This window comes from Macaca nemestrina, chromosome 14, assembly GCF_043159975.1.
Source record: "Macaca nemestrina isolate mMacNem1 chromosome 14, mMacNem.hap1, whole genome shotgun sequence".
Lineage (NCBI taxonomy): Eukaryota > Metazoa > Chordata > Mammalia > Primates > Cercopithecidae > Macaca > Macaca nemestrina.
Genome location: NC_092138.1, coordinates 35,261,540 through 35,275,374, shown reverse-complemented (window position 1 = coordinate 35,275,374; position 13,835 = coordinate 35,261,540). Strand labels below are relative to the sequence as shown.

Genomic DNA, 13,835 nt, shown 5'->3' with positions numbered 1-13,835 from the left:
CAGAATTCTAAAAACAGCAAAAGAAAAGAATGTAGTCACTTAAAGAAAACCTCCATCAACTAACAGTGAATTTCTCAGCAAAAACCTCACAGGACAGGAGAGAATGAAACGATATATTCGAGCAGCTGAGGAAAAAACCAAACCAAACCAAAACAAAAGAAACTTGCCTGTCAAGAACACTACACCCAGCAAAGTTATCCTTCATAAAGGAAGGAGAAAGTCTTTCCCAGATAAGCAAAAACTGAGATCATTCATCACAATTACATCAGCCGTACAAAAAATGCTTAAGGGTGTTGGAAGCAAAAGGACTACGTCTACCATCATGAAAACACAAAAGTATAAAACTCTCTGGTAGAGCAAACACGTAAATGAGAAGAGAAGGGATTCAAATGTTACCACTACAGAAAATCACCAACTTACAATGCTAGCAAGAGAAAGAAAACAGCAAAGAATATACAAAACAACCAGAAAACAATTAATAAAAGGACAGGATTATGACCTCACATATCTATCTATATTTAAATATACATATATATATACATATATATACACACACACACACACACAATAATATCAATAATCACCTTTTCCACTTAAAAGATACAGACTGGATGAATGGATTTGAAAACATGACCAAACTATATGCTACCTACAAAAACTCACCTTGAAAGGCACACAGACTAAAAGTAAAGAGATGGAAAAAGGAATTTCATGCAAACAGAACAAAAAGTGAGAAGTGGCAATACCTACATCAAATAAAGCAGACTTTTAAGCAAAAGCAGTAAAAAGAGACAAAGAAAATCATTGTATAATGATAAAGAGATGAATTCAGCAGGAGGATATAACAATTCTAAATATATATGCACCTAACACCAGAGCACCCAAATATATAAAGATATTATTAGACCTAAAAAAAGAAGTAGACTCCAATACAATAAAAGTTGGGGCAAGGCATGGTGGCTCATGCCTGTAATCCCAGTATTTTGAGAGGCTGAGGTAGGCAGATCACTTGAGGCCAGGAGTTCAACGAGATCAGCCTGGCCAACATGGTGAAACCCTGTCTCTATTAAAAATACAAAACTTAGCTGGGTGTGGTGGCACACACCTGTAATCCCAGCTACTCAGGTGGCTGAGGCATGAGAATCGCTTCAACCCAGGAGGTGGAGGTTGCAGTGAGCCGGTATCACACCACTGCACTCTAGCCTGGGTGACAGAGTGAGACCTGTATCTAATAATAATAAATAAAATAATAGTTGGGAACTTCAGCACCCCACTATCAGCAACAGACCATTGAGACAAAAAAATTAACAAACACTGGATTTAAACTGCACTCTAGATGAAATGAACCTAACAGACATTTACAGAAAAATTTTATCTAACAGCTATGGAAATACATTCTTGTCAGCACATGAAACATTCTCCAGTGCAGACCATATGATAGGCCACGAAACAACTCTCAAAAAAATTTAAAACTCTGGGAGGCTGAAGTGGGAGGATCACTTGAGCGAGGGAGGTAAAGGCTGCAATGAGCTATGATTGTGCCACTTCACTCCAGCCTGGCAACAGAGATAGACCCTATCTCAAAAAAGAAAAAAAAAAAAAAACTCAAAACTATATCAAATATCTTCTTAGACCACAGTAGAATCCTCAAACTAGAAATCAATACCAAGAGGAACTTAGAAAACTGTCTAAATAAATGGGAATTACATAGAATACTCCTGAATGTCCATTGGGCCAATGAATAAATTAAGAAGGAAATTTTAAAAAATTCTTGAAACAAATGAAAATGGAAACACAACATGCCAAAACCTATGAGACACAGCAAAAGCAGGGTTAAGAGAGATGTTTATAGCAATAAACATCTGCATCCAAAAAGTGGAAAGATTTCAAACAAAAAATCTAACAATGGACCTCAAGGAACTAGAAAAGCAAGAATAAACCAAATCCAAAATTAGCAGAAAGGAGGAAATAATAAAGATCAGGGGGTCGGGCTGGAGCAGGAGTGTAGCCCTGGGACGTGGCCTCCTTTACTATTAAAATATATATATATTTCTGCTATAAAGTATGCATATACATACATATATATTTACACAAAGCAGAACAAAATGAAGGACACTAAAAAAAATACAAAAGATCAACAAAATGAAAAGTTGGTATCTTGAAAAGATTTTAAAAATTGATAAACTGCTAAGTAAGAAAAAAAAAGAGAAGATCCAAAAAAAAAAAAAATCGGAAATGAAAAAGACATTGCAACTGATACTACAGAAATACAAAAGATCAGAGACTATTATAAACTTTCACTAAAAAACTAGAAAACCTAGAGAAAAAGGGCAAATTCCTGAACATATAACAACCTACCAAGATTAGATCATGAAGACAGAAAACCCAAATAGACCAAAAACAAGTAATGAGATTGAATCAGTAATAAAAACTCTCCCGAAAAAGAGAAGCCCAGGACCAGATGACTTTAAAGTCAAATTCTACCAAACTTACAACACAAATTCTCCTCACACTTTTCCATAAAATTGAAGAGAAGGGAATTCTCCCCAACTCATTCTACAATACCTGCACTATTCTTATACCAAAGCCAGACAAGAATGCAACATAAAAAAGAAAGCCACAGGCCAATATCCCTGATGCAGGTAAATGCAAAAATCCTCAACAAAATACTAGAAAACCACATCCAACCACACATCAAAAAGATAATATACCATGATAAGTAAGATTTATCCCAGGGATGCAAGGATGGTTTAATATGGTTTGGCTCCGTGTCCCCCATCTAAATCTTGTCTCAAATTGTAATCCACACGTGTAGAGGGAAGAACCTATAATCCCCACATGTTGAGGGAGGGAGGTGATTGGATCATAGGGATGGTTTTCCCCCCACATTGTTCTCATGATAGTGAGTTCTCACACGATCTGATGGTTTCATAAGTGGCAGTTTCCCCTGCTCCCTCTCTCTCCTGCTGCCATGTGAAGAATGCCCTTGCTTTCCCTTTGCCTCCCACCATAATTTTAAGTTTCCTGAGGCCTCCCCAGCCATGCAGAACTGTGAATCGGTTAAACCTCTTTCCTTTATAAATTACCCAGTCTTGAATATTCTTTATAGCAGTGTAAAAAATGCACTAATACATGGTTCAACATATACAAATCAATAAATGAGATACATCACATCAACAGAGTCAAGGACAAAAAACATTATCAATACAGAAAAAGCATTTAATAAAATTCAACATCATTTCATGATAAAAACTCAACAAACCAGGTATAGAAGGAACATACCTCAATGTGATACAGGCCATACATGACAAATCCACAGCTAACATCACACTGAATGTGAAAAAGCTGAAAGCCTTTCCACTAAGAACTGAAAAAGACAAAGACGCCACTTTCGCCAGCCCTATTCAACATAGTATTGGAAGTCCTAGCCAGAGCAATCAGAAAGAAAAGGAAATAAAAGGCATCCCAGCTGGAAAAATTCAGTCAAATTGTCCCTCTTTGCAGATGGCATGATCTTATATTTAGCAAAAGCTAAAAACTCCACCAAAAAACTCTTAGATCTGCCGGGCATAGTGGCTCACGCCTGTAATTCCAGCACTTTGGGAGGCTAAGCAGATGTATCACGAGGTCAGGAATTTGAGACCAGCCTGGCCAATGTGGTGAAACCCCGTCTTTACTAAAAATACAAAAATTAGCCAGGCATGGTGCCGGGTGGCCGTAGTCCCAGCTACTCGGAAGGCTGAGGCAGGAGAATCACTTGAACCCAGGAGGTGGAGGTTGCAGTGAGCCAAGATCGCGCCACTGCACTCCAGCCTGGGCAACAGAGTAAGACTCTGTCTCAAAAAAAAAAAAAGAAAAAACAAAAACAAAAACAAAAAAACACAAAAAACCTCTTAGATCTTATACGTAAACTCAGTAAAGCTGAAGGACACAAAATCAACATACAAAAATGAGTACCATTTCTATACATCAATAATGAACTAGCTGAAAAAGAAATCAAGACGGCAATCCTATTTATAGTAGCTACAAAATTAAACTAGAAGAAATTTAACCAATAAGGTAGAAGACCTCTATAAGGAAAACTACAAAACAGTGATGAAAAAACTGAAGAGGAAACAAACAGTCCATACTCATGGATCTGAGGAATTACGTTACAATGATCAAGCTGGTCAAAGTGATCTACAGATTCAACGCAATACCTATCAAAATATCAACTTCATTTTTCAAAGAAATAGAAAAAACAATTATAATATTCTCATGGAACCAAGAGAGCCCGAAAAGCCAAAGCAATCCTGATCGAAAAGAATAAAGCTGGAGGCATCTATCTGACTTCAAAACATATCAAGGCTATGTTATATAAACCAAACAATATGGTACTGATATAAAAACAGACACATGGACCAATATTCTCAACAAAACAGACAACTCAGAAATATATTCACAAATTTACAGCCAATGACTTTTCAACAAAGTTGCAAAGAATATACATTAGGGAACGAACACCTTCCTTCAATAAATGGTGCTGGAAAAACTCAACATCCATTTGCAAAAGGATGAAACTAGATGACTATCTCTCCCCATATATAAAAATCAACTCAAAATGGATTTAAGGCCTGAATGAAAGAAACAAAAGTATAAAACTACTAGAAGAAAACATAGGAGAAACATTCCAGATACGAAAAAAACAAAAATAACAAACGGGACTAAATTAAACTAAAAAAATTTCTGCATAGCAAAAGAAACATTCCAACAGAGTAAAGAAATAACCTTCCTTTTGAATGGTAGACAATATTTGCAAACTATTCATCTGACAAGAAACTAAAAACCAGAAATACAAGTAGCTCAAACAACTCAATGGTTAAACAAAACATTCCCATTAAAAAGTGGGCAAAAGACATAAACATTTTTTCAAAAGAAGACATATGGATGGCCAACAGGTATATCAAAGAAGGCTCAACATCACTAATCATCAGGAAAATGAAAATCAAAACCACAAGATACCATCTTAACCCAGTTAGAATAGCAATTATTAAAAAGACAAATAACAGATGCTGATGAGAATGCAGAGAAAAGGGAACTCGCTGTGGTGGGAATATAAATTAGTACAGCCATTATAAAAAACAGTATGAAGATTTCTCAAAAAGTAAAAATAGAATTAGCATATGATCCAGCAATCCCACTGTTAAGTATTTATGCAAAAGAAACAAAATAAGCACATGAAAGGGTTATTTGCACCTCCATGTTTATAGCCACACTGTTAACATTAGCAAAGATATGGAATCAACCTAAGTGTCCACCAACAGATAATCATTTCAACTGACTCAGAAAAAAACATCTGACAAAACTCAATATCCTTTTATGCTAAAAATACTCGAAAAACTATGAATAGAAGTAAACTATCTCTAAATAATAAAAAGGCGATAGATAAAAAACCTATAGCTGGCTAGGCGTGATGGCTAACAGCTGTAATCCCAGCACTTTGGGAAGCCGAGGCAGGTGGATCACCTGAGGTCAGGAGTTCAAGACCAGCCTGGACAACATGGTGAAACCCTGTCTCTACTAAAAATACAAAAAATTAGCCAGGCATGGTGGCAGGCACCTGTAATCCCAGCTACTTGGGAGGCTGAGGCAGAAGAATTGCTTGAACCCAGGAGGTAGAGTTTGCAGTAAGCGGAGATCACACCATTGCACTCCAGCCTGGGCAACAGAGCAAGAAAAAACCAACAACGACAACAACAAAAACAAACAAACAAAAAACAAAAACAAACAAAAAAACTTGTAACCAGCATCAAACTCGATGGTGAAAAGATGGAAAGCTTTTCCTCTAAGGTCAGAATTAAGACAAAGATGCCCATTCTTACCACTTCCATTCAACATAATACTGAAAGCCCTAGCCAGAGCAATCAGCAAGGAAATGAAATAAAATAAATCTAACTTGGAAATGAGTTAGTAAAATTATATGTTTGAAGATGACAGACATGATCTTATAGAGTATCTTATCTTTAGAGTAAAGACTCTAAAGATTCCACAACAACAACAAAAAACCTATTAGAATGAATGAATTCAGGAAAACTGTACAAAATCAACACAGAAAAATCAGCAAACCATAACATCAAAAATAATAAACTACTTAGGACTAAACGTAATCAAGTAGGCAAAAGACTTCTATAGTGAAAACTGCAAAATACCACTGAAAGAAATTAGACACAAATAAATGAAAAGGAATCCTCTGCTCATGGATTAGAAAATTTAATACTGTTAAGATGTCAATACTACCCAAAGCGATCTACACAGTCAATGTAAGTCCTTTCAATATCCTAACAGCATTTTTAGCAGAAACAGAAAAATCCATCCTAAAATTCACATGGATTCCCAAGAGACCTCGAATAGACAAAACAAACTTGAAATTAACAAAGTTGGACGTCTCATATTTCCTGACAGCAAAACTTCCTAGTAGGCTACGGCACTCAAAATACTGTCGTACTGGCATAAAGATATACACATATAGACCAACAGAATAAAACACAGAGTCCAGAAATACATTCCTGCATAAATAGTCAAATTATTTTCCACAAGGCTACCTAGACCATTTATGGGGGAAAAGGAAAGAAAGTCTTTTCAACAAACAGCTTTCGGAAAACTGGATATCCACATGTAAAAAAATAAAGTTGGACCCTTAACTTATACCATATACAAAAATTGTGTCAAAATGATCACAACTCTAAACAGAAGACCTCACCCTATAAAACTCTTAGAAGAAAGCACAAGGCAAAAACTTCATGACTTTGGATTTGAAAACAATTTCTTGGATATGATACTGAAAGCACAGGCAACCAAAAACATAGGTAAGACAGACTTCATCAAAATTGAAAATGTTGTGCATCAATGGCCACTACCAAGAGAGTAAAAATGTAACCCTTGAAATAGAAGAAAATACAGTCATGTGTCACTTTAACAAGAGTGGATAAGTTCCAAGAAATGCATCACTAGGCAATTCTGTCATCATGTGAACATCACAGTGTGTACTTACACAAACCTAGATGTTACGGTCTACTACACACCTTGGCTATATGGTATACCCTATTGCTCCTAGGATACAAGCCTATATAGCATATTACTGTACTGAATACACAAGCAACTGTACCACAATGGTAAATATTTCTATATCTAAGTACAACTAAACATAGAAAAAGTAATGCATTGCACTATATAAAATTTATATTGTCACTAGGCAAGAAAAAATTTTCAGCTCCATTAGAATTTTATAGGGCCACCATCATATATAATGCATCTGTTGACAGAAACATCTCAAAACGCCATTACGTGGAGCATAACTGTATTAAAAACCACATATCTGATAAAGGATTATACCCAGAATACATGAAGCATTACAACTCAACAAAAAATAACCTAAGAAAAACAATGGGCAAAGAACTTCAATAGACAGTCCTTCCAAGAAGGCATATAGATGACTTACAAGTACATAAAAGATGCTCGACATTAATAATCACTGGGGAGATGCAAACCAAAACCATGAGATACCACTTTGGACCCAAGGGAATGGCAATCATCAAAACAACAGAAAACAAGTACTGGCAAGGATGTGAAGAAATTGGAACCACTGTATTGCTGGTAAGAATGTAAAATGATGTAGCACTGTGGAAACACAGTATATGGCAATTTCTTAAAAAAAAAAAAAAAAAAAAAAAAGCAAAATTTCTCCAAAAACAAACAAACAAAACAAGAAAACACAGAATAACGAAATGAAACAGCAAGTCCACTTCTGGGTATGTACCCAAAAGAAGTAAAGCAGGGATCTGGATATTTGTCTACCCAAGTTCACAGCAGCATTATTCACAATATCCAAGAGGTAAAAGCGGCCCATGTGTCCATCAACAGATGAATGAATAAAACAAAATACAGTATGTACATATACAATGGAGTATCATTCTGCCTTAGAAGGAAGGAAATTTTGGTACATGCTACAGCATGGATAAAACTTAAGGCATGCTGAGTGCAATAAGTCAATCACAAAAAGACAAATACTGTGTGGTTCCACTTGTCTGAGGTACCTAGACTAGTCAAATTCATAAAGACAGAAAATACAATAGTAGTTTCCAGGGACTGATGGCATGAGAAAACTAGGAATTACCGTTTATGGTACATGAAGTTTCAGTTTGAGAAAATGAAAATGAAAGTGCTGGATACTGATGGTGGTAATGGTTACATGACAATGTGAACGTACTTAACACTGCAGAACTTTGCAAATTATATATCTGCTAAATAATTTGTATCAAGGATATATAAAGAACTCTTACAACTCAATAATAAGAGAAATATTCCACTTAAAAATGGTCTGGGCATCGTGGCTCACACTTGTAACCCTAACACTTTGGGAGGACAGTCCGAGGATGGGAGTTTAAGACCAGCCTGGGCAACTTATGGAGACCCTGTCTCTACAAAATTTTTAAATAAGTGAGGCATGGTGTTGTGCACCTGTAGTCCCAGCTACTAGGGAGGCTGGGGTGGAAGGATCACTTGAGCCCAAGAGTTTGAGGCTGCAGTGAGCCAAGATCAGATCACTACTTTTTGTTTGTTTGTTTTTTAAATGGACAAAGGATTTGAATAGATAATTAACTACATAGGTATAGTGAAATGGCTAATAAGATACATAAATGGAACAAGATAAATAGCTAATAAGCACATGAAACCATGCCAAACATTTTGGTCATTAAAAAAATACCAAATTAAAGCCACAAATATGACACCACTACAAACCCTCTAGAATGGATGTGGAGAAACAGAAACTTTCATACATTATTGGCAGGATTGTAAAATGCTACAGCCACTTTGGAACAGTTTTGCACTTTACTAAAAAGTTAAACTTGCCATATGATTTAGTAGTTGCACTCCTAGGTATCTCTCTAGAAGAACAACATTTATTCACACAAAGACATGTATACAAATGTTTACAGCAGTATTACAATGATTCAAAATGAGAGTATTATTCATAGTGACTCAAATACTCTCAACTGGTGAATGGAGATAAAAATGTGGCACACCCAACTAATGGAAAAATATTCGGCAACAAAAAGGAATACTACCACACAGACATAGAGTGTGAAATAATAGATGTTAGACTCAGAAGGATGAGAAGGGGATAAAGGATAAGAAGTTACTTATGTGTACAATGCACATTCTTTAGCTGATGATTACACTAAAAGCCCAGACTTCACCACTGTGCAATATATCCATGTAAAAAAACTGCACTCGCACCCCTTAATTTACACATATTTTGAAAAAAGAAATATTATGACCTGGATGCACCTAAAAACATTATGCTAAATGAAAACCAAACACAAATGACTATATACCATATGATTTCATTGATACGAAAATTTCAGGAAGCTAAATCCAAATGGACAAAAGTAGGCCAAGGTTTTCTGAGGCTGGAGTGGGAGAAGAGGTTGATGACAAATGGGCATAGTACTTTTTAAGGTTGATATATATATGTTCTAAAACTAGATTGTGATGATGGATGCACAACACTATAAATTTACTAAAAATCAATGTACACTTAGATGTATGTTTATGCACCTCAAAGCTCTTAAAAATTTAAATCATAGCAAATTCTGCAGTATATCTACAATAATATCCAAATTTTCATTGGTAAATTTATGTATGATTTATGGTTGAAATAAGGTAAACCACTTGGGGGACAGTAGATTTGTGACAGCAACTCAAAGGAAAGCAATTGTAACTTAAAGGTAAGAAACCTCTCTGATTCTAACCAATTGGTCCCTGCTCATGAGTAAGAAATTTGAATGAAGAAATTGTCTCAGTTTGTGGCAGATGTAAATTCCAAAATATTTTTAAATTGTAAATTTACTATATTTTTTCTGATTAAATAAATTGCCTAACAAACTAATACAGGTGGAACACTTTAATGCAGGTCCTATACCACCATTTTAGATGACATACAAATACCGAAGTAAATAATCACACATGAAAAAAATCTTTTTTCAACTCCTCTTCAATCTTTTTTATTTAGGTAAGGAGAATATCTGAATGAGGTGCTAGTTTATTTCTAAGCACCTTGCATAAAAAGGGCTAATTGTCCTTTTTAACAAAGGAATAAGAGTTTGGCAGGAAACTATATTTTTCATAACTTTTTTTTTGAGAAAGGGTTTCACCCTGTCACCCAGGCTGGGTTGCCATAGTGCAATCATGGCTCATTGCAGCCTCAACCTCCTAGACTCAAACTACTCTGTAGTTCATCAAAATTTAAATAGTATACAGTCACCAGATTAGCTGAGACCACAGGCATGCACCACCATAGCCAGCTAATTTTTTTATTTGTATTTTTTATAGAGATGGGGGTCTCCCTATACTGTCCAGACTGATCTTGAACTCCTGGGCTCAAGTGATCCTCCCACCTAGGCCCCCAAAAGTGCTGACGTTACAGGTGTGAGCCACTGTGCCCAGCCTTATAAAATTGTTTTTATTGTATTCTTTCATAATACCTTCTATTCATATAAAAGGTACTAGATTTCCATTTATGATGAAAGTATAAATTCATTTATTTTGAAAGAGAATTTCAAGTTTAAAAGTTACAATGAATAGGTAGTATGAGAACAGGGCAAAAGTCATGAATGAGAAATAAAAAGAATTTATATTTGGGAAACTTTGCTTACTATGATGTAAAATACCTAGTCCACGGTAAACTCCAGATAAATATTTAACTATAATATGGATTATGTTAATGATTCATAAACACCTGAAGATGACTGCCAGGCACTGGCCTGGCAGAACCCACTGTGGTCCTGTGGTAGTGGTAAACACAGAGGCAGATTCTCCTCTGCCTGTGGACAAGGGAAAAAGTGGGAAGAACTTTGTGTTGTGGTTTCAGTGCCAGCTTAGGCACAACAGAACAGAATATCAGGCAAATTGCTAAGAATTTTGATGCCAATCCCTGGCTTCCAGACAGCATTTCTGGACTGGCCTGGAGTTTGGGGAATGAGACACTCTGAAGGAAAGGACACAAACCTGGCTGGCTTTGCCAACTGCTAATGGTAGAGCCTTAGGGCCTTCAGTGAACATAGGTGGCAGCCAGGTGGTGGTGACAGCAGGCCTTGGATGAGACCCAGTGCTCTGCTGGCTTCAGGTCTAACCCAGCTTAGTTTCAGTGGTGGTGGCAACAGGGGTGCTTGCAACAACACATCCCTAGTTCCAGACGACTCAGCACAGAGAGAGACTCCATTTGTTCGGAAGAAAGTTAAGGGAAAAGAACAAGAGTCTCTACCTAGTAATCCAAATAATTCTTCCAGATTTTATACAAGACCACCAAGACAGTATCTCTGAGTCTGCAAAAACCACAGCATTATTGGGTATGGGGTCCAAGTCCCTTCAAATAACTGGAAAGACTTCTCAAGAAGGACAGGTACAAACAAGCCCAGACTGCGAAGACTACAATAAATACCTACCTCTTCGATGTCCAGACACCAATGAACATCTACAAGCATCAAATCAAGATCATCCAGGAAAACATGACCCCACCAAACAAACTAAGTAAGGCAGGGACCAATCCTGGAAAAAGAGAGATAGATATGTGATCTTTCAGGCAGGAATTAAAAATAGCTATGTTGAGGAAAGTCAAACAAATTGAAAATAACACAGAGAAAGACCTCAGAATTCTATCACATTTTAAACAAAGAGATTTAAATTTTTAAAAATCAAGCAATTCTAAAGTTGAAAAATGCAACCAATAAACTGAAGAATACATCAGAGTCTCTTAAAGGAGAACTGATCAAGCAGAAGAAAGAATTAGTGAGCTTGAAGACAGGTTACTTGAAAATATAGTCAGAGAAGTAAACAAAAGAAAAAAGAATAAGGAACAGTGAAGCAAGCCTAAAAAATAGCATCAAAAGGGCAAATCTAAGAGGTATTGGCCTTAAAGAGGAAGTAGAGAAAGAGACCGGAGTAGAAAGTTCATTCAAAGGGATAAGAGAGAACTTCCCAAACCTAGAGAAAGATATCAGCATTCAAGTATGAGAAGGTTACAGAACGCCAAGCAGATTTAATCTAAAGAAGACTACCTCATGGCGGCTGGGCACAGTGGCTCACGCCTGTAATCCCAGCACTTTGGGAGGCCGAGGGGGGTGGATCATGAGATCAGGAGATCAAGACCATCCTGGCTAACACGGTGAAACCCCATGTCTACTAAAAATACAAAAATTTAGCTGGGCGTGGTGGCAGGCGCCTGTAGTCCCAGCTACTCGGGAGGCTGAGGCAAGAGAATGGCATGAACCCAGGAGGGAGAGCTTGCAGTGAGCCAAGATTGTGCCACTGTACTCCAGTGTGGGCAACAGAGCAAGACTCCCGTCAAAAATAAAAAATAAAAAAAGAAGACTACCTTATGGCATCTATAGACTCTCAAAGGTCAAGGATAAAGAAAGATCCAAAAAATGGCAACAGAAAAAAAAGGAACAAATAACATACAATAGAGCTCCAATATGTCCGGTAGCAGACTTTTCAGTAAAAACCTTACAGGCCATATTTCAACAATATATGGAAAGTGCTGACAAAAAAAACAAACAAACAAAAGCATTTACCCTAGAACAGTATATCCAGTGAAAATATCCTTCAAGCATGAAGGAGAAATAAAGACCTTCACAGACAAAAAAAAAAACCTAAGAGTTCATCAACACTGGATCTACCCTATAAGAAATGCTAAAGGGAGTTGTTCAATCTGAAAGAGTATTTAATGACCAAGAAGAAACCATCGGAACGTACAACTCGCTGGTAATAGTAAGTACATAGAAAAACACAGAAGAGTACAACTCCTTCTACTTGAGTAGTTTACACACCACAATTACACTCTTATTTTATAACTTCAAATAAATAACCTAATGATGTCTCTTATAAGAGTGTTATTGTAGTGTGTAAACTGCTCTTAAGTAGAAAGACTGATGAAATACACCAATAAAAAATAACTACAACTTTTCAAGACATAGTTCAGTAAGACATGAGAAACAAAAAAGTTAAAAAGCAGAGGGATGAAGTTAAAGTGTAGAGTTTTAATTACACTTTAAACACTTTTTGTGTGTTTGTCTGCTTATACAATCAGTGTTGTCATGAGTTTAAAATAATGGGTTATAAGATAGTATTTGCAAGCCTCACAGTAAACTCAAATCAAAAACACACAACAGATACACAAAACACAAAAAGCAAGAAATTAAATCATGGCACAAGAGAAAACGACCTTCACTAAAAGGAAGACAGCAAGTAAAGAAAGACCACAAAACAACCAGAAAATATATATCAAAATGACACAAGTCCCTACTTATCAATAATAGCATTGACTATAAACAGACCAAACTCTCTAATCGAAAGATAGAGAGTGGCTGAATGGATGAAAAAACAAGATCCACTGATCTGTTGCCCACAAGAAACACACTTCACATACAAAGGTATGCATAGACTGAAAATAAGGGGATGAAAAAGATATTACATGCCAATGGAAACCAAAAGAGCAGGAGTAATTATATAAATACCGACAAAACAGATTTCAAGACAAAAACTGTGAGACAAAGTATGTGATTATATACTGAGAAAAGAGTCAATCCAGCAACAGAATGTAACAATCATATGTATATATGCACCCAACACACCCAGATATATAAAGCAAATATTATTAGGGCTAAAGAGAGAGCTAGATCTCAATATAATAGCTGGAGACTTTAACACCCCACTTTCAGCACTGAATCCAACTCCCAGACAGAAACTCAACAAAGAAACATCAGACTTAATTCGCACTACAGAACAAATGGACCTAA

General features: G+C 36.3%; 1 protein-coding gene across 4 annotated transcripts in view; it reads right to left on the bottom strand.

The window, feature by feature from the left end:
* The window catches only part of LOC105489156 (RIC1 homolog, RAB6A GEF complex partner 1), a 154,245-nt gene that overhangs the window by 124,082 nt on the left and 16,328 nt on the right, over positions 1 to 13,835 (bottom strand). Inside the window, exon 1 of one of the 4 annotated variants that reach the window (XM_011753858.3) lies at positions 11,484 to 11,557. The exons of the other annotated variants lie outside the window; for them this stretch is intronic. Coding sequence (XP_011752160.1) covers positions 11,484 to 11,522 — 39 coding nt within the window. The 5' untranslated portion in view covers positions 11,523 to 11,557. Of the gene's footprint in view, positions 1 to 11,483; positions 11,558 to 13,835 lie in introns of those variants that run through there. 4 annotated transcript variants of the gene reach the window in all.